The sequence below is a fragment of the Mixophyes fleayi genome, chromosome 11 (assembly GCF_038048845.1).
Source record: "Mixophyes fleayi isolate aMixFle1 chromosome 11, aMixFle1.hap1, whole genome shotgun sequence".
Classification (NCBI taxonomy): domain Eukaryota; kingdom Metazoa; phylum Chordata; class Amphibia; order Anura; family Limnodynastidae; genus Mixophyes; species Mixophyes fleayi.
Window position 1 is genome coordinate 39,772,016 of NC_134412.1, and position 21,743 is coordinate 39,793,758.

A 21,743-nucleotide genomic window follows, 5' to 3' on the forward strand; every position below is an offset into this window, starting at 1 on the left:
GAGGGTGGTTGAGGAATATTATAAGCTTGTCTGAAGAGGTGGGTTTTCAGAGAACACTTGAAAGCTTGTAGACTAGAGGAAAGTTTTATTGTGCAAGGGAGAGAATTCCATAGAGTGGGTGCAGCCCGGAAAAAGTCCTGTAACCAGGAATGGGAGGATGTAATCAGTGTGGATGAGAGACGCAGATCTTGTGCAGAACGGAGTTGCCGAGTTGGGAGATATTTTGTGACAAGAGAGGAGATGTATGTTGGTGCAGCTTTGTTGATGGCCTTGTAGGTTAGTAAGAATATTTTATATTGGATTTGGTAGAAAACAGGCAACCAGTGTAGAGACATACAGAGTGATTCAACAGAGGAATAACGATTTGCAAGGTAAATCAATCTTGCCGCAGCGTGCAAAATAGATTGTAGGGGTTTGAGTCTGTTTTTGGGAAGGCCAGTAAGGAGGGAATTGCAATAGTCAATGCAGGAGATGATAAGTGTATGAATTAAGGTTTTTGCAGTGTCTTGCGTGAGATATGTGCGGATTCTGGAAATGTTTTTTAGATGTATGTAACATGATTTAGATATAGAGTCAATGTGGGGAACAAAGAATAGTTATGAGTCTCAGGATTACACCTAGGCAGCGAGCATTATGGGTGGGATTTATGGTCATGTTATCAACAGAGATAGAAATGTCAGGTATGCTCTTGTTGGTGGGTGGGAATATTATATATCTATGGCAGGGATGTGAAGAGAAAGAAGAAAGAGGAATATTAAGTTTCATGATGGAGCATTAGTTGACTTCAAGAGAATGGGGAAATCAGGTATCCTAATCAATGGGTTCACCAAGTCCAGTTATGAGACATTATTAGTTCTACCAGTTGGAGTTAGGGGAAACCAAGTGTGATGAGAACAGCAAAGTGAGAATGTTTATTGTGCAGTGGGTGAGTATAGTAACCTCCAGAATTAGGGTCTGTAGGTCATGAGGTTTATATACATGAAATAAAATTTAAATATCCAAAATTGTTAATCCTCATGCAATAAGGCAGAAGCACAACGATAGGAGCAGGAGTTGCCATGAAGTTTTAATTGATTTAACAAATTCTGATTGAAAGCAGTATACCGTGTTTAGCCACAATTACAATCTTCTCTTAACTATGTTTCAGAGATCATATGCTTTCCATTGTTCTATCTGTAAGTAATTTGGTGTTTCTCCTGTACTTGTAAGCCCTGAAAAAGATAAATACAAAATGTTAATATTCCATGTTAGCAGTTTTTTGAAAGGTGCATGAAATAAGGTCTGAGTATATTTTTGCAACAAATCTTTATCTTCTGTGACGGGATTAGAATAACCTGTACCCAATCTGACCATCAAAATGTTCACAGCAGCATAGAGTATTTCAGGAGAAGGCATGCAGAAAATCACAAACTGAAAGTTAGGAAGTAAAAAGAGCAGATTCCCCTAACACCTCAGAGTAGTGATGTGAGGCCCCTGTCAAACTGGCGTGGGAAGATTGTGGTGTGAAATGCAACTCTATATGTAACTAAGTTCATAATCCAGCTTGTTGTCTATTTGCTGCTGTACTGAATGCAGTTGGCAATAGACTGAAAGAAGGGTTACTAAAAGATGATCTCACTGGTTGTCTTCTACTACCTCACTGCACTTCACCTGGCAATAAATATATGGCTAAGCAATGAGATGAGCCCCCCTTCACACGTCATCATGCGTGACGTCATCACGTCGACGTTCGGTAAGAAGCACCGGAGAGAGGAGTCGGCAAGAAGACAGAAGACAACAAGACAATAAGACAAGAAGAGAAGAAATAAGCCGATAGAAAAGGTAAGTGAAGGAACGGAAGCAAGAGGAGAGCATGGCATAGTGAAGTTGAGTAAAGGCAGCATGGCAGAGAGTGAAGGGGGAGCACAGACAGCATGGCAGAGAGTGAAGGGGGAGCACAGACAGCATGGCAGAGTGTGAAGGGGGAGCACAAACAGCATGGCAGAGTGTGAAGGGGGAGCACAGACAGCATGGCATACAGCATGGCAGAGTGTGAAGGGGGGCCAAAGCAGCATGGCAGAGTATGAAGGGGGGCCAAAGCAGCATGGCAGAGTGTGAAGGGGGGCCAAAGCAGCATGGCAGAGAGTGAAGCAATTTAATTTTATAGTGGGAACTGATAATTTAAGATGGGGGTGGTTTGGGGGCTATTAATTGAATGTGAGGCTGAGTTTGAGGAGCATGAGGTCTATTTATTAAATGTGAACATGAATTATTTCATGGCAGTGACGGTTGCGGGAAATAGGTATATTTATTATATGTAATTGCAATTAATTTATTGCAGAGGCTGTCTGGAGGGAGGGAAATAAGTTTATTAAATGGGAATACTATTACTTTAATGTTGGGGCTGGAGGAAGGTCTACGTATTAATTGTGGGTCCTATTGATTTAACCCTGGGGCTGGTTGAAATTTTCTAAATGTACCCATTATTTTTTCCAGATAGGGCCCTCAACATTCCAGGATCCAGACAAGCCGCAACTAAAGAAACCAGCAGCCACAGGTGGTAAAAGTTACAAGAATAGGTAGGACTGTCTGTCAAATGTTCTGAGTCTAGTGCAGGCTTGGCTAACCTGTGGCACTCCAGGTGTTGTGAAAGTCCCAGCATACCCTTCCAGCAATAAGCTGCTATATATTGGCAAAGCATGCTGAGGCTTGTAGTTTCACAACACCTGGAGTGCCACAGGTTAGCCAAGCCTGGTCTAGTGGGACAATCCTGATTTTTAGTGACTGTTCTGCCCAATCTAAGGGGCAGGTCCAGACTGTGTATTCTTTATACACACTGCATTCTTAATATACTACACTATGATGCTAGCTGTCCTTCATGGGCTGACCACTTTCCCTCTAGTGTCTGATCACGCCTCTATGATAGCTGGCCACACCCCCTCTGGTTGGTCCCTAGTATTGCAGTCCCCCGGTGGGCCCTTCATACCCCAGTCCGACACTGTATATTTGAATCAGTTTCTGATTCAATACACTCACTTCAGTCTGCAGATTAACATTACCTAGAATCTCCTATACTTCATATAGGGCCCATGATCATTCTCTCTACAGTTGGTACAGTTGTCTGGAACAGAACTTCCTTTCTCATAATTGCTTTATCTCGTCACTTGTGTATTCTGTCCCATTATCTATACACAATTTTATTGGGTATCCTGACTTATTGCTTGCTTGGGCAAGAAATTCTTTAAGTTTCTATGGTACAAAGTACCAGGGCCCAGGCCTCCACTGGAAGCAGTATTTCATTTTTTTTCAAATTACATTCCTCCACTTCATCCGGCAATGTGCGAGTTAGGGGGAGGGAGCTGATAGCTGCTCCTAGTTCCCGGATAGGACACAGCCTGCAGAGCAAGCGGAGGAGCTCTAAGTCTCATGAGATGTGGTAATCTCGCAAGACTAAGAGCTTCCATGCTCACACTACAGGAAGTTCCCACCCTGATGGCAGCAGCACCAGCACAGTATAGGTAATTACAGTGGGCTGAGGGTGTCACAGTGTGTCTGGGGTGGGGGTGTCACGATGTGTCTGGGGTGGGGGTGTCACGATGTGTCTGGGGTGGGGGTGTCACAATGTGTCTGGGGTGGGGGTGTCACAATGTGTCTGGGGTGGGGGTGTCACAATGTGTCTGGGGTGGGGGTGTCACAATGTGTCTGGGGTGGGGGTGTCACAATGTGTCTGGGGTGGGGGTGTCACGATGTGTCTGGGGTGGGGGTGTCACGATGTGTCTGGGGTGGGGGTGTCACGATGTGTCTGGGGGTGGTGTCGTGATGTGGCTGTGGAGGGTGTGATGTCGCTGATAAATGTAATTTTATACTATGTATGTATAATATACTGTGTCATCTGTGCTATGAACTGTGTTCACTTTGCTTGGCTTTCCATATTTTATGTACCTATACAATTTCCAAACAGGTCCAAACATTCCAGGATCCAGACAAGTATCCAGTACCAGGTTGGGAAAGCAGCAATTACAGGTAGGTGAGAGGAACACTGTTTTAATACACAGTTTTAATAATATGTCATGTCAAATGAGTCATGTTTAAAGTCCCATGTTGACCACGCCCCCAACACTGTGTGGCCATACAATCCTTTTCCTGCTCATCTATATAGGGGGCCCCCAAAATAGTACCAGGAGCCCAAATTCCTCTTGGCGGCCATGGACACAGATGTCCCATGGGCCCAACAAGCCTTCACCTGTAGCCTCCCAGTCAGCTGCTCCTGATCTGAATGAGGCAGAACAGGAGCAGCCGAATACCACATTGCATGACCGCTTCTGCACAGAGTGCAATCCTTTCTTCCTCTGTGTGGTTTTTTTTGAAGGCTGAAGGGCTGCACATAAACCCTTGACTATCACTGCACTTGCTGTATTGCAGATGGCGAATTGTGTACATTAATGATCATAAGTACTACGAGGAAGTACTTCATTTCCTGGGATTCCACACACATTTAAAATGAATAACATCCAGCCAGTTCTGAGCTTTGCAGTTACTGTTTTTTGGAAAATATTTTCTTATCATTTTTAATTTTAATCAGCTAATACATTTCATTGTTTGACTGGTATGGTATATTTTAACTGCACTTGCATACCTTTTTTAGTTAGCTTCTTTAAAGACTGTATACCTGCAATTATTGTGCTAAAGTGTGTACACAGATGAACTATGAGATTGCTCTTTGAATTGTGAACCAGTTTATGTGTTAGGTATAAAAATAGACTAAAAAACAGCTGAAGTACAGACTTTCTTGAACAGAACAGGATAAAGAAGAGTCATTACCAAGAGAACAGTAAGGACTCCAAAGTCAACTTGTGATATGGTGTAGAGTGCACAGAAACTCAGGGGCTAAGTGCCATCACAGACACGTGAATCCTCAGATGGAGTGTTGGCATGTGCATCATTACAGATTTCTAGCAACTGGGTGCTACCACAGACTACTGGTAGCTGGACATCACTGTGGTCATTACTATATGCCACTAAAAGTTGGGTGTCCCCGTGGAGCATTAACAGCAGTTGGGAACTTACAGGCCCAAAGGACAGGACAGAATTGTCAGAAGGCCCAGAGACCAGCAGAGAATTTTTGGAAGGTCAAGGCAATTGTCCTTCAAACCCTAAGGTCAGGACAGAAGAGAGCAATCGACCCTCTGGAGGCAGTAGAGGAACAGGCTTGAAACCCTCTGAAGGCATCAGAGGAAGGCATCCGAGGCTGGAGATTCTGGTGCAGTTCTAAGAAATCAAAGACAGGGGCTAACGGAAGACACTATTTTCCTAATTAATCCTTTGGACTTTCTCCAATTTGTTGGTGACTCAGATGGCTATATAAAACCTTTCAAAAAGGCTCAAAATAAAAAGTACATTTTTTCAGTATTGGAAAGTCTCCTGAAAGTTGGATGCAGGGGGAAAGCTTTGCAGCACTGTGGGAAAATGGGGAATATGCAGGGCCTGATCAACCACTAGGCTGACCAGGCTGCAGCCTGGGGCACTGGGTCCCAGGGGGCATGGCGCTTCGGGTATTTTTTTTTTTTATTATTATTTTTCATTCATATTTTTTTCCATTCATGTTTTTTTTTTATTCATTTTTTTGGGGGGTGTGGGGGAATGGGGAGGGGGTTACCACGGGGGGTGGGGGGTCGCTGCAGGGGGGGTGGAGGTGGCGATGATCAAAAGCATTGGTGGTCAGTGGTTAGCAACAGGCAGCCAATCGCTAGGCTGCTTATTGCTGTGGAGCAGACAGGAAGCAGGAAGTTTTCACTTCCTGTCTGCTGATCTGAGGAGTGAGGAGCGATGCTGGTCAGCACAAGTCAACTACAGGTAAGTGAAGGGGGGGACTGCCATGTATATCTATAGGGAGGGAAAGGGGGGGGACTGTCATGCATATCTATAGGGAGGGTGCTGCGGCTGTATTAGCCTAGGGCAGCCAGAACCCTTAATCAGGCCCCGGGAATATGTTATTTAACCCTATGAATGGAGCAGACATGCACTCCTGAAAAGAAATATTGAGGCATGTCCTGGGCAGGTAAGGATTTATAAGCACAGAGATGAGGCTACATTTTGCAGAATAAGGAGGGCCATCACATGGATACACATGCTCCATCAAAAGGGTGTATGTATGGGTATGAGATTGCAGGGGTCTTTCAAAAACAGAAGTTTTTGTTGCTGTACCTTTTTTTCTACAAGAGGTGCTGCTACTTTGGAAAATTTTTAATTTTGTCCCAGCCTAACCATCAGCACCTGCTGACCCTGCAATCTCTGCCAAATCATTGTTGTCTTCCTGGAAAGAATTCAGCTCTGAGCCACAGCCTGCTATCATCATCATCATCACCATTTATGTATATAGTGCCACCAATTCCGCAGCACTGTACAGAGAATACACATACGCACAAACTAGGGTTAATTTTGTCAGTAGCCAATTAACCTATAGTATATAGTGCTATCAACTCTTGTCTGTTATTTAGAGATCCTGTCCAGTCCTATGTTCTGGTGACTCTACAATCTTGTGCTTCTGATTCTTGGCTTTTACAGCACCTATGTAAGTTATTACATTGGCACCGACTTATTCAGTTGATTCTACTACCACAGTGATTCACGCACTTCTGCGAGTTATGCTTCAGTGCTTTAATTATTCCAGAACCATCCTCTTTATCCCTGTCATACAATTTCTGCACCATCATGCGCTGTTTAGAGACTGTACTATCATTGTGATATCCATGTTCCTGTTATAGTCTGTACTCTCCATCCAGAGACACTATTATTACATTGTGGTGCATTACCGTGTCCACTTGTCATTACTCACAGCCACTGGGCCTCCACTACCCTGATTATCACCTGTGTGTTGTGCTACAATAAAGTTCTTCACTGTTGAACCATAAATTTGGCTTCTCAAGCATTTATACAACAACAGGGTTTGTGACAACAAGGACCAATTTGACAGGAGCTCAAAACTGAAAAGGAGTATGATAGAGAGACGTGTAACCTGGAAAAGCCATAATTAAAGTGCAGAGAATAAAAACTATATGACAGCACTGAGACTAATCAAGGATGAACACGATGCCAAGAGAGTATAATATTAAAAAAGTAGTTTTAATGCACACATAATTGACATTGTATACACTACCATAAGAAATAATAAAGATATCATGCAATACAAAATACCATATGATATAATTAGTATAAAAAATATATATTTTCTGTCATGAGAGTGCACCCAGGACTCCGTCCACTTGATGGAAACAACACAAACGAAATGTAATATCTCTATTGTATCCATCAAGTGGATGGAGTGCCAGGTGCACTCTGATGACAGAAAAGTGCACCCGGCACCCCATGTTATACAGAAGAGAAAAAAAAAAAACTATCTTGACTCATTAATAATGCATCCACATCTAATTATATTACAATTATGTGAACGTGCCCTTACAGTACTCAGCTTACGTTTTCCCACCTCTGCCCACCCCAATACCACCTACGGTTTAAGGAGATGCAAGTTAACGATACACAAATATCTAGATGCAGACATAAGAATACAGATTTTTGGTAAATGTTCATCTTATAGAAAAAAAGTTCAGGATCTCGGAAACACGTGGTAAGGAACATTTGCCAGTTTAGGCAGCAAAACCATTTGACCGAGAGGCTGCAAAATAGGACCCTGGATACAGAAAGGACTAGGCAGAAACAGTGGGCAAACCTGAAAATCCTTATGAGAGGAACAGTACTTTTCTGGAAAGTGCAACCAGAGTGCAGTCAGTAGGGTTAGCAAACTTTAGAGCAGCTGAGATGTGGCATACATTCACTACTAGATAAATTCACTATAGTTTGAATATACAAGAAAAAAGACAGAGGAAAAAGGAACGTAGTAATGTGGTGAAAGAAGAAAATATTGAAGCAGGGACCCATTATTTCAATCAAACACATAAGGTAAAAAATTAAAATAATGCACTAAATTAATACTTACAGAAGTGGAAATGTTAAAAACAGAATGATTGCAGAAATCCCTACAACCAGCAATCCCTTGCGAAGCAATGCCGATGCTTCTTCTTCATCCTTGTACCTGAGTGATATTTTTTTCTCCTTGTCCACTTAAAAAGAGTATAAAAACTATTATATTTTATAAGTGAAAATATTCTTTATTTTTACTTTATTTTATTCTAAATATATTTTTAATAAAACTGTTAGACCGATATTTACTATTTTGGATGTGCAAAAACTATTCTCTGCTATTTTATTTTAAATAAAGACAAACGGAAGGTACATAGAAGTTATATGCAAGAGAAAAGATCAACAGCACTAATCGTTCAATAGATAGAGATCAAAGGTTTAAAGAACAATCTCTCTTAGTATAGACAATGATTGTGTACATATGCAAGTGTGAAACCAAAAAATATATATACCGGAAGCTACAAAAAGTACACAAAGGAGCAAAACAATATGTTGTAATATTTGGAAAAGGTTGTACCAGACTAAACTATATACAGGGCTATATAAGAATCACCTTAGAAGTGGTGGAGTATCTGTAATGCATAGGAAAAGAAATAAAATAATTTCAGGTAGCATAACTACTAATCAGTAGTCTCCCAGACAGGTATGACAGCACAATGGCACAGTGGTTACGATTGCTGCCTCACTGCCCCGGGGCTGTGATTGGTCTCTTTGTGCACAAAACAAATTTATGTATCACATTGATGTCTGTAGCTTCAATCCAGTCCTTGGTTGTTAATGCCTAAACTGTTAAAAATAGAAATGTTCACTGACCCCCATGTTTTGGATATGGTTGTGGCAAAACCATCCTCACTGGTATGTTTTTTAAAAAATTACTAAAATATGCTACAATCACATAATTTTGCTCTTTTTTTGCCTACATTATTATTAAACTCAATAACACTACTTCGCAGTCATTTCCAGTCAATTTTGACCACCTCACAGGTCACAATATTATTTACATCCAGTTTCAGCCAAAGACTTCAGCGAGCTGGCTGGATACAGAGCAACGGTACAAACACACGGCAGTTCATAGCACCTCTAGGAAAAATTGTCCTTGGGCCTACCCTCCCACCCATATGTTAAAAACGACATGTACAGTTTAACAAACCAAGCACTTCAGCGACAAGGAGTGACACTTTTGTGGCTGAAGTGCTTGGTTTGTTTGGGCCCACACAAAACAAGCTACCAATAGCTTAGCTGCCTTAAGCCCAACAGTCCTCTCAAAGAACTTTACAGTGGCAAGTCATATACCAGTGGAAGCAGTTCTTGCCAGTGATAACAAAAAGGCCATTGTCATACCTGAGCATAAGACCAAAAAATCCACCTCTTATGTGTGGAATTATTTTTACCCAAATACTGACAACAGTTGTCTAGCCATTTGTAGCGTTTGTAAAGCCCAAGTCCGTAAAGGTAGGGACCTTAAGCATCTAGGAACCTCATCCATGTTATTCCATTTTAAGATAGTTCATGGCAAGCTTTTCGGAAAATCAGAAACTTACGCTAAAAAAATAACAACAAGCAGTCCAACATCAGCTAGCTCCCTTCTCTCATCTAGATCCCAGCACCTGCAATCTACACCACCAACACCTTCATCATCAATATCCTAACTAGTGATCGGAGTTAGTCCTGCATCCAAGTTACTAAGTGTAGATGACTCCTCCCCTACCCAAGAATCCTCAGAAGAATCCTTGAGCATTAGGCCCACTGCTCCTGCTCCTGCTGCTGGGGGTGGATCTTCATACCAGAAGCAGACCACGGAGAAGACTACTAGTAGTTTAAAACAACAATTGACTGTTAAACAATCCTTTGCAAAAGAAAGCAAGTATGACAGCTGTCACCCAGTTGCACAGCGGATCACAGGAACAATGGCGACTATACTAGTATTAGATCTGCGTCCAATATCCACCAATGCAGCAGGTTTTAGACAGTCAATTGAGGTCCTATGTCCCCGTTACCAATTTCCACCTCGACACCATTTTACTAGACAAGCAATTCCTCACCTGTACCAGGAGGTTACAAAAAAGATGATTATTGGGCTATAAAATGCCATTCTACCCACTGTACACTTAACCACAGATATGTGGACAAGCGGAACTGGGCAAACTACAGATTATATGACTGCGACAGCCCACTAGGTTGGTGAATCACCTTCAGCAGCAGGAACAGCAGCAGCATCTAACAAACAACGCCAAGATCTTGTAGAGGCAGGCTTATCTGTGTATCACCGGCTTCACTAAAAGGCATACCGCAGACAACCAGTTTGAAAAACTAAGGGATGTCATAGCAACATGGCTTATCCTGCTTGGACTCTCCTCAGGATATGTGATTTCTGATAATGCCACCAATATAATGAAAGCATTAGAGCAGGGAGAATTCCATCACATTACCTGTGTTGCTCACACAATAAACTTGGTGGTACAGAGCTTTTTTTTAAAAACTACAGTGACATGCTGTCTGTATCCAGAAATAGTTTGGGACATTTCTGGCATTCTGCAAAACCATGTAGGAGATTGCAGCAGCTGCAAGAATAATAGAATTTGCTCTGCCACCAACTGAAGCAAGAAGTGGTAACAAGGTGGAATTCCATCCTTTATATGCTTCAGAGGATGGGGGAACGGCGAAAAGCCATTCATGCTTTCTCAACAAGCCATGACATTGGGAAAGGAGGGGGAATGTACTTTAGTCCAGCGCAGTAGAGAATACTTTCCACGTTGTGCAAGGTGCTGAAACCATTTGAAGTAGTCACCTGTGATGTGAGTTCAGACACTGCTAGCTTAAGTCAACTGATTCCCCTAATTAGAATTTTTAGAAAAGCAGTTCAAGAAATTGAAGGAGAAGATGAAACAAAGCAATTACGCTAAGTATGTCAGACTTGTAGATCAAGTACTTTACTCACTTCGCCAGGATCCAAAACTTATCAACATCTTGAAATCGGATCACTACATTTTGGTATTATGCTTGATCCTAGGTTTAAGAGCTGTGTCTTCTCTTTCTTTCCAACTGACCCAGATCTGAAGAGGTGCAATGAGCTCCCGGGGAGCTAGTTGACAGCTCAAGTGGTACATGGCACAATGATGTCACCTCATTCAGTTTCTCAGGTAACTGCTGCTAGTAAAAAACTTTCCCAAGAGACCCACTGGTGATGCAGATGAATCAGCACAGTATTTTGACATCTGGACTGGTGTAAAAGAAATGGCAAAAAATCATGCTCTGCTGTAAAATGAACTACAAATTCCACGAATGAGGCCTTTACCAGAAATTACACCATAGTACAAAGACTACTATAATGGTAAATTTCAGTGGGAATGAATTAATATAGTGTGAGGATGTTGTACACACTGATGAGGGTGAGGTGAGGGTGAGGATGATGACAGTGTAGAGTGCAGATGGTGGGATCTAGCTGAGAGAAGGGAGCTAGCCGATTCTGTACTGCTTGTTGCTATTTTGGGTGGAATGCATGTTGGCAATTTTATGTTTTTCTACAGTAAACTTTCCCTTTATTAGAGAGGTGTTTGCTTCTTTACCAAAGTAAAAGTTTGTTTTTTGGATATCAGTTTCCCTGACTTAAACCCACTATGCCTTTGAGCATAGGCTTTAGTAGATGACTATTATCATCATGACTGGTGCCAACTTGATGCTCCTGCTCTTCTGTCGACTGATCATGATCCATAGCGATGGCCCTTAGCAATGGCACAGGAGACTGGATGCTGATAAAAACACTGCTACCCCTTAAGTTTCTGTGTGAGCAATGGCCCAGAGCAATGTCACTGGAGACTGACAAGAACACTGCCACCCCTCCTGTTTCTGTGTGAACAATGGCACTGGAGACTGACAAGAACACTGCCACCCCTCCTGTTTCTGTGTGAACAATGGCACTGGAGACTGGAGAGTGACAAGAACACTGCTACCCCTTCTGTTTTTGTGTGAGCAATGGAGTTGAGCAATAGCACTGGAGACTGCCAAGAATGCTTTTACCCCTCCTTTGTCTGTCTGAGATATGGCGCCGGAGGGAGGTACTTATGGAATCCAAAAGCTGCGAGATCCGACGATGCAACAATGATGTTTTGCCTCGATTGCAGTTCTGAAAGCACCAAGCTGGCTCTGATCAATACTCGGATTTGGGATGCCCTGGGGTACTCGGTTTTTGGAAAACCAAGCCTGAGCATCCCTATTAAAAACTACAGCCCACAATGTAAACACCTTTATGTTTTGTATGTAAAAATGCCAATCACTTCTAGGCATCCTGCAAACTTTTGAAAACCAGAGTGAATCAGATAAAGAGAAAAGTAATTCAATAAAAAGCCAAGAATATTATAGAGGAAGCAAAACACACTTATGGGAAGTGTGTTTGCTTTCAACACCAAAGTAGGCAATTCATCATTAAATATCTGTCATATTGACTTTATATTCACAAATAATATGACTAATTATAAATATCTCCTTAACACTTTTAACAATCAATATATTTTTTAAGAAGTAATAGGGGAGGTCTACTTTCAATGCTGAGCCTTCCAAACACTCACCAGAAGGAGAATAGTACCAAAAAGTACTATATTTACTTATGTAAACCATCCTGCTGCCAAGTCTCACCAAGCAAGACAAAATTGTAGCATTTAAACATGATAGATGCATTATTAGAAATTGAAGTAACACACTAAAGAAAATCACAAATTAACTAAATCTTCTGAATTTGAATGAAATGGTTAACACTGCTAAAACACATGTACATTGGGCATATGCAGGGCTGCCGAGAGGGGGGGGAGTGGGTACTAATTACTCATGCCCGGGCCCTCACTGTTCACCTGTTTTTATTTATTTTTTAGGTTTTTTTTGTGCGGGGGAGGGGGGGGATGGTGGTCGGCGGTTCGTTGGTGGGGGGAGCAGGGTAGTAAAAAAAAAAACAAGATACTCACGTGATCGTGGCGCCGGCGTCCCTCCTCCTTCCTCTCTGCTTTCTTTACACTGACTGCCGGGCGTGACGTCATCAAGTCACGCCTGACAGTCAGTGAGGAGCAGCGCAGAGAGGACCAAGAAAGAAGCAAGAAGAGAGAAGACAGAAGAAAAGAGAAGAGAAGAGAGAAAAAAACCAGCAAGGTAAGTAAAAAATAAAAAAGAAAGGGAGAAAAGCACAGAGGAACAACAGGGGTGAGAAAGGCACACCATGAGGATAAAGGGGGGAGAGAGAGGCACACCATGAGGAAAAAGGGGGAGAAAGAGGCACAGTATGAAAAAAAAGGGTAGGAGAGAGAGGCACAGTATGAGGAAAAAGGGGGGAGAGAGAGGCACACCATGAGGAAAAAGGGGGGAGAGAGAGGCACACCATGAGGAAAAAGGGGGGAGAGAGAGGCACACCATGAGGAAAAAGGGGGGAGAGAGAGGCACACCATGAGGAAAAAGGGGGGAGAGAGAGGCACAGTATGAAGAAAAAGGGGGGAGAGAGGCACAATATGAGGAAAAAGTGGGGGAGAGAGAGGCACAGTATGAGGAAAAAGGGGGAAGAGAGAGGTACAGTATGAGGAAAAATAGGGAGGGCAGCAGATAGGCACCGAGTGATGGAGAAGGGGGGCAGGATGGCATAGTGATGGAGAGGGGAGCAGGATGGCACAGTGATGGAGAAGGGGGCAGGATGGCACAGTGATGGAGGGGGGGGCAGGTTGGCACAGTGATGGAGGGGGGGCAGGATGGCACAGTGATGAAGAGGGGGGCAGGATGGCACAGTGATGAAGAGGGGGGGCAGGATGGCACAGTGATGGAGTGGGGGGGCAGGATGGCACAGTGATGAAGAGGGGGGGCAGGTAAGTAAAAAAGAAAAAAGAAAGGGAGAAAAGCACAGAGGAACAATGGGGGTGAGAAAGGCACACCATGAGGATAAAGGGGGGAGAGAGAGGCACACCATGAGGAAAAAGAGGGAGAGAGCGGCACAGTATGAAGAAAAAGGGTAGGAGAGAGAGGCACAGTATGAGGAAAAGTGAGCAGAGAGGCACACCATGAGGAAGAAGGGGGGAGAGAGAGGCACATTATGAAGAAAAAGGGGGGGAGAGGCACAGTATGAGGAAAAGGGGGGGAGAGGCACACTATGAGGGAAAAGGGGGGCGAGAGAGGCACAGTATGAAGAAAAAGGGGGGGAGAGAGAGGCACAGTATGAAGAAAAAGGGGGGGAGAGAGAGGCACAGTATGAGGAGAAATAGGGAGGGCAGCAGAGTGATGGAGAAGGGGGGCAGGATGGCACAGTGATGGAGAGGGGGGCAGGATGGCACAGTGATGGAGAGGGGGGCAGGATGGCACAGTGATGGAGAGGGGGGCAGGATGGCACAGTAATGAAGAGGGGGGGCAGGATGGCACCGTGATGGAGTGGGGGGGCAGGATGGCACAGTGATGAAGAGGGGGGGAGGATGGCACAGTGATGGAGAGGGGGGCAGGATGGCACAGTGATGAAAGAGAGGGAGGGCAGCATGGCTCAGTGATGAAGGAGAGGGGGGCAGGATGGCACAGTGTGATGAAGTCAGGGGAAAGCAGCATGGCACAGTGTGATGATGGGGGGCCAGATGAAGGGGGAAAAACAGCATGGAGGGCACAGTGTGATCATAAGGGGGCACAACATGGTGATTAAGGGGCACAGTAATGTGTGTGATGGCACAGGGGGCTTGTGGCAATGTAGTGTGAGGTGGGTGGTGGCTAACTAATGGGTGCAATTTTGTTTGTGGGGTAATGGTTGGGCAATTTTATTGTGTTGACTATTAATTTAAGATGGGGTGGTTTGGGGGCTACTCAATGTGGGGGAGAATGAGGTCTCATTATTAAATGTGCCTATGAATTATTTAATGTTAGCGATGGTTGCAGGAAATAGGTCTATTTCTGAAATGTAAATAGTATTAATTTATTGCTGGGGCTGTTTGTAGGCAGGGAAATAGGTTTATTTATTAAATGTGAATACTATTATATTAATTAAACTCCTGACGAAGTCCTCAAGGATGAAACGCGTAGAGGTGATGGTGGAATATCTGTGAGGATCACACTGAATTGATATCCCCACTTGGATGCTTTAATACTGATTTATGCCTGAAAACTTCTCAGTTCTGGTACGTGTATTTTTATGTTTTGGGAATAAACATTTTACTTGGATTTTACACCATGGAAGCGCCCCTGTCTTTTTGATGTTATAGGACTATTATATTAATGTTGGGGCTGGAGGAAGGCCTAATTATTAATCGTGGGTGCTACTGATTTAACCCCGGGGCTGGCTGTAATTTTCTAAATGTACCCATTTTTTTTTCAAAATAGGGCCCCCAACATTCCAGGATCCAGACAAGCCGCAACTAAGGAAACCTGCAGCCACAGGTGATGAAAGTGAGAAGAACAGGTAGGAGAGAGCAGGAGAGTGTGTGAAATATTGTGGGTCTAGTGGGACAATCCCAATTTTTGGTGACCGTTCAATAGTGTACACAACAATGCAAGTTTTTTTTTCTGTAAGATGGTTTCCTGGGCATGCCAAGTGATTCATAGCCACATCCCCCCTCTCCAATTGTACACATTTTTTGTGTCGCACAAAATTTTTGGGGTCGTACCAATTTTTTTTTCTTTTTTTAGTGCCACACAAAATTTCTTTGGCCGTACAAAAACATTTGTATTCTCAGCTATAAGGGGGGCCCCATGAATTTGTTGTACTGGGGCCCTGAATTTCTCTTGGCAGCCCTGGGCATATGCACATCCCTATTCAACTACATGCTGATCTGAAGAAATGTCTCTTGTTGAATATGGTCTAAGAACACTCTGTTCTAACAGACATAACACAGCAGGATACAAACAATACATATAAAGTCCCAGTAGACCGTACACAAAAAAATGATATTCACTTACTCTCACCTGTTAATAATATAGTCATTAATGAAAAAACATTTTAAAAAAGTGCATTTTTACATTGCATGCATGCGCAACCGTTATCACTATAACTCGGCACTTACATCTGACCTGTAGCAAATGATATGATTGAAAATACCTTACAGCCATAAAATCGCAGTGTGTCTTAATTATCCTCTGCGCTAGAAGACTTCCGTTCTCTAGCATATAGTTCATTTCTGCATGCACAGTGCATACAGCATATATCGGCATTTACGTTACTTAATGTATGTATAAATTAATGCATGGTGACTATATGTATGAAGCCATGTATTGGAATACTCTATAGTTCAGACATCAAACCGATAGGATATGTGAATATCTGCAAATTTCTAGATGATGTTGTACTGGAAGTAGATTAGATAAGAAGTTTGAAAATTAAATATTGGGCTGTTAGAAATAGACTGTGTATTATTCTTTATTTTACTAGAATATACAGTATAATCAATACCTCTTTATAATGTAAGCTTATATTATAAGCTTACATTATACTGTATATTCTAGTAAAATAAATAATACACACATGTAGTACTTCTGATATATACTATATATCACCACAGTTTTTTATATTTGGATAGAGTTTAACTGGCTTCTACTGTCTGATGTTAGTAATAGATTACAATTATCTCTTATGATACCTGAGAAGGAATAACTTTAGGGCTATACAAAAAAAAAATATCCAATAGCCTTTTGTTAAAAATATATTCGTACAGTGGAAATAAAAGAAACAAAGTGACAAATACTTAAGGATGTAACCTAATAATGGCATTTAGTATTAATTATTTGTGTATATCCAGTATATCTGATATTAAGGACTTAGGGGTATATTTACTAAACTGCGGGTTTGAAAAAGTGGAGATGTTGCCTATAGCAACCAATCAGATTCTAGCAGTCATTTTGTAGAATGCACTAAATAAATGAAAACTAGAATCTGATTGGTTGCTATAGGCAACAACCCCTTAGAAAGCTGAGAATCTGAGAACCATCAGGTAGCAGCTGCAAAGATGAACAAAATCTTGTTATACATAAAAAGGGGATAATTGCACATGATGCAAACATAGTTTTATCACTGTTAGTTACTAGTGACTAGTTAGACCACATCTTGAATATGGAGTACAATTTTAGGAACTCAATGTAAGAAGGACATAGGAGAACCCAATAGGGTTCAGAGATAGACAGCCTCATTATAAGAAGGTTAAAAAAAAATGTTTTATTTACATTGGAAAAAAGATACCTTAAATGAGGCTACTGTCCCTGACTACCAAACTATGCACAACAAAGGTTCACACCTCGGCAGGTATACTATTTATAAACAGAACATTTATTTAAGATTATGTAACATAACACAACACAGATACCTCATTACAATTATTAGGCTATTTTTGACCACACTCTAAGCTACATTGTAACAACCCAGGTTTTTTGACTGAAGACTAAAGATCAGGAAGGCAGCCATACCAGCCACAGGAGCAGCCAACCAAATCTTGGGATGCCTTTATGCCGAAAGCAGTGACCCCATCAATGTCTCCCCTCTTTCAGCAGGTTCACACCATTCAACAGACACAGCACTACAGAGCTGCCACTGATCCACATGCTGGGTGTTCTTCCTTTCTGCATGCTGGGAGGAGTTGACTCTCTTCCCCAAACCTGACTAACATTGGACTTCTTGGTTGTCTGTACTGCTTGACCTTTTATAGTCGCCTCTGTTAGGCTGACCAAGGGGCCTATTTATGAAGCCCAAACCATGCGGATAACAGATTTTACCGTATTGTTTAGACATTTTTAAGGAAAATGGTAATTTAAGACTAGCCAAACACAGGAGATATTGGAGATATCTACTGCATTATGCAAAGTAGTCTCCATAGTACTCAATGGGCAATATTATCAAGCTCCGAAAAGCTTAGCTTTTCAGAGCTTGACCACTATGGCTAACGCCATTGGATTATGGTGTTAGCTAGTCAATCCTATGGAGAGAGAATCTCCAGAGGGGTATCTTCGGATCCCTCTTCCACAGTTTTACTGCTCTCGTCTGTGCTATTTAATGCAAATGGCAACTCTAACAAACCCATCATCACTAAGACAGCCTCCTATCAGATACGCTGTCATGACATGACTTATATAGTAAAGTTATTTGTGATGACAGAAGATACTTAACAGGGCAAAAATGCAAAAATTCTTAAATAGGTCCGGAAGTCCACCCCACTCTGGACAAAGGAGAGCATGTGGTAGCAGCCACTGTGGGAACATGGAGCAGACGACACTGAACTTGCAGCTCTACTCCTGTCCCATACCTTACCAGCAGCCTTCAAAAGGGATTACAACAGCTATATCAATGAGGGTTTGCTGGCTACCCCAATGTTGGCAGTTCTGTTGATAATGAAACTTCAATGCAGTTCTTTTAAATAGCAGTTCCTTCACAAAAAATGCAAAAAGCACATCCATAATCTGAAAAGGCAGATTATGTGTTTTACATGTATGACTTATTTCCTGAACTGTAAGATTATGCATATGCATTTTTGAATGGTAGGATATTGTGTAGGTGTGAGCATATGGTACTGCATAATTTATGTGGCAGTCATGTGTGATCAATAACAACATGCTGTCTTTTATCATTAATCAGTGGATGTTCTCAGCTCTATCTATGCTTTATACTGAAGTTTTTACTAACTTAATAATTAGTATGTCAGAGCTAGTTAATACATTTAGATAATAATGTATCCAAAATTCCCTGTGAGACTGAAAGTAATTGTATGGTAATGGATATGTCTATGATGGTAAGTGGCAGAACTACCATGCCACTATGAGGCGCATAGGAGCCCCAGCAATGCTGGTGCCCTCTAATGCCCCAGTGGGAGATCCCCCGCACCCGCCACACCATCTTATGTTGCTATTTCTCTGCTCTGAAAAGAGCAGAGAGGAATGGAGAACTCTTCACACTGTGGCCGTGCATACACCAACTATGCATGCTCAAAAGAAGTCCCCTATCTGCTTTTTTCATAGTAGAGCTGTGGGCCTGGGAGGATACATCAGCATTACCAAGCCCCTACCCAAAATTTCCTATGGGGCCCTGCGATGAGGAGTTCCGTCCCTGATGATTGGGCTTACATGCTGCTTATTTCAAGGTGTACACTGCTAAGCATTATATATGTGTACTGAGTATTGGTGGCTCTGACATGCTGGGAACTACTGGGTGTGATACTGGTTACTAATGGCTATAATACACAAGGCATTGTAAACCTGTAATAATGTGTAATGTACAATTGATCTTTGGAGATTAAGCTCCGGCCCCACATGTCCTGGAGCCATGCCATGTTGTGTTTTATTAATAACATGGAAAGACCCATTTTTACAAGCACACTAAAAAATCCCTGGAGCTTGACACACATAACATAAACACCTAGAACAAATGAGAAACATTTGGAAACTGGTTGACAGTGTTCAATCACAGTGAATATCTGTGTTATATCTGTTAGGTAGTGTGAGTTCTGCTCACTGATTTTCCTGTGTCTGTCTAGTTCTATTCAGCACAGGTGCAGGCTAATTTATCTATGAGAGTGCTTGATTCCTGTTGGTTGTTCAACTTTTATATACCTCTCTCCCTATCAACTATGCTGGTGACAGGGGCTGGCTTGGCTGGAGGGCAGAGGGGCATCTGCCCCCTGGATCAGTCCCATAGTGGCTACCTTGAGCTGGGGCACTGGGCTGCATTCAATTTTTTTCCTTTAAAATGTTCCTAAAAGGTTGCTGAGTCGAGTCTCGCCCTTGGCTGGTGACCCTGTGTGTGTTATTTCTGCAAATCCTGCTGCATATTTTTCAAAACAGATAGAGAGAATTTTCTTGTCTCCTTGCATTTGACTTGGACTGTTTACTGATCCTGATTTCCTAGATTGTCCTTAGTTTGCCACAAGCGCTGACCTCAGCCTGTTCCACAATTTTGTTTTGGATCTTGCCAGCCCTGACCATAGCAAGTGCTATGACTCTCTCAGTTTACTGCCAGCATCTATCCTCAGCCTGTTGTCCCTTTCTTTGGACCTTGTCTCTGCACTGTGCACCAGAACCCTCAGTGTCCCATTTGTCCCTGTCTTTGGGCTTTGCCTCTGTACTCTGCTCCAGAATACTCAGTGTTCCTCCATTTGTCCTTGTCTTTAACCTTGTCTTTGCACCAGGATTCTCATTGTATCTGTATTTAGCTCTGCCTTTATGCCACTTCCTGCTGGTATCCTGCTGAGTTACATCCACACTTACGAATACCCTAAGCTGATGAGCCCCTACTACTAAGGATGAAGTCTTAGGGGCAACCAAGTATTGATGAAAACAAACGTTCTATAAGAAACGTGGCTGCTAAAGGTGAAGTCCCAGTGAAAAGGATCTATCTAATCAGCCAATGGGTATACATAACATTATCTCTGTTTAAATATGTCTCTTTGTAAACATGTTTGAAGAAGTCATCTGAAACGTAATATGCTGAAAGGCATATTAGTGTGTGAAATCCTTGGTAAAGTCTAATATTCTTATCTTTTACAGTACACATAATCTCATTCCCATAAAAGTTGCTTTTCAATTGCACAAATAAAGTACATACCCATGCAAAGTAGGCGACTTAAGCATGATGGTGGCACAGTTGTACACATGGTACAGCTGTATACGTTCATTTTCAGCCAGCCTGAAACAGATTGAAGAATAAAAGACAGAGCTAATTAAAAAGTGACAGGCAAACAGTGGAATATTTTAGATCAGAATCCCAACTTTATAGGTGTTTTCAGTTAAACATTGGCATGTAATTTTTAAAAGCACTGTACTCTCAAATGTTTATTATACTTCTTTTTGCTTAAATGTGCCTCCTACAGGAGGAAGCATATGCTAAACAAGCTATTTGCCATACTTATGTGCAGGCTATAATTACTTATACTTAAGGAGCTCTGTCAGCCCCCTCTTCACCTACTCTATAATATTAGGACACGCCCACAAATATATGGCACTCAAAGTTGTAAGCCACCCAACTGTATTTATATGATTTACTAAAGCAACAAAAGAAATCATCAAAATATACATTAAAATATACACACACAGATGGTGCTATAAATACTATTAATTATAAAGACAATGGGGCCCATGTAGAGTTGGATGTCTGATTTTTGTAGAATACACACTTACGTACTGTGCATGTTCACCAAAATTGCATACATATATCCATATGCAGATTTGGTTGCATAGTACAATTACAACCCTTTATGAATGCAGAGGCGAAATAGGGAGGCAAGGGGCAAGCAGTCATAGGCCAAGTACAGTAAGGGTGTATTCAAATAATTAGAGTAGAGATAGGCCTGAACACCTCCACATCTCTCTGTCAGGAGGCATATCTCTTACGGGTGCTGAAGGGAACGTGATAAAATGATGATGATCTCCAGCATTAGCTAGCTGCTTCTTTTTGGCTGATTGCTTCTTTACCCGTCCCATTGATAGTAGTTAATTCATTACTGTGGCCAGTATATGAAGATGTGTCCATCATTAATTAATTGGTATTTCTATTTGGACTGCAGCTAGGAAGAAGATTTCCATTCAAAGGGAAAATCTACACATGTCTGATACTTATTATTTACAAGTGATGGGAACAGTCATGGGGACCAAGTTCATCCCCAGTTATGCCAACATCTACATGGGAGAATTTGAACCCTCCTTCATCTGGGGTGGTGACTTTGGGACAGACCTGGTTCTCTATAGAAGTTATATTGATGATGTATTTATTATTTAAGTGGTGGCAAACACTGACTGAGCACAACAATTTGCTGCTTTTATTAATAATAATGATAATAATTTAAAGTTTGTGCACAAGTATCACAAATCCTCCA

The 21,743-nt window shown here is 42.0% G+C and overlaps 1 protein-coding gene across 1 annotated transcript in view; it reads right to left on the reverse strand.

Annotated features, from left to right (window-relative positions):
* Nucleotides 1-560: 560 nt before the first annotated feature.
* Nucleotides 561-21,743, reverse strand: part of IZUMO2 (IZUMO family member 2) — an 84,922-nt gene continuing 63,739 nt past the window's right edge. The window contains exons 6-8 of the mRNA XM_075191053.1: nt 20,477-20,557; nt 7,973-8,096; nt 561-1,211 (exon numbers count right to left, since the gene is read on the reverse strand). Coding sequence (XP_075047154.1) covers nt 1,151-1,211; nt 7,973-8,096; nt 20,477-20,557 — 266 coding nt within the window. The 3' untranslated portion in view covers nt 561-1,150. The remainder of the gene's footprint in view (nt 1,212-7,972; nt 8,097-20,476; nt 20,558-21,743) is intronic.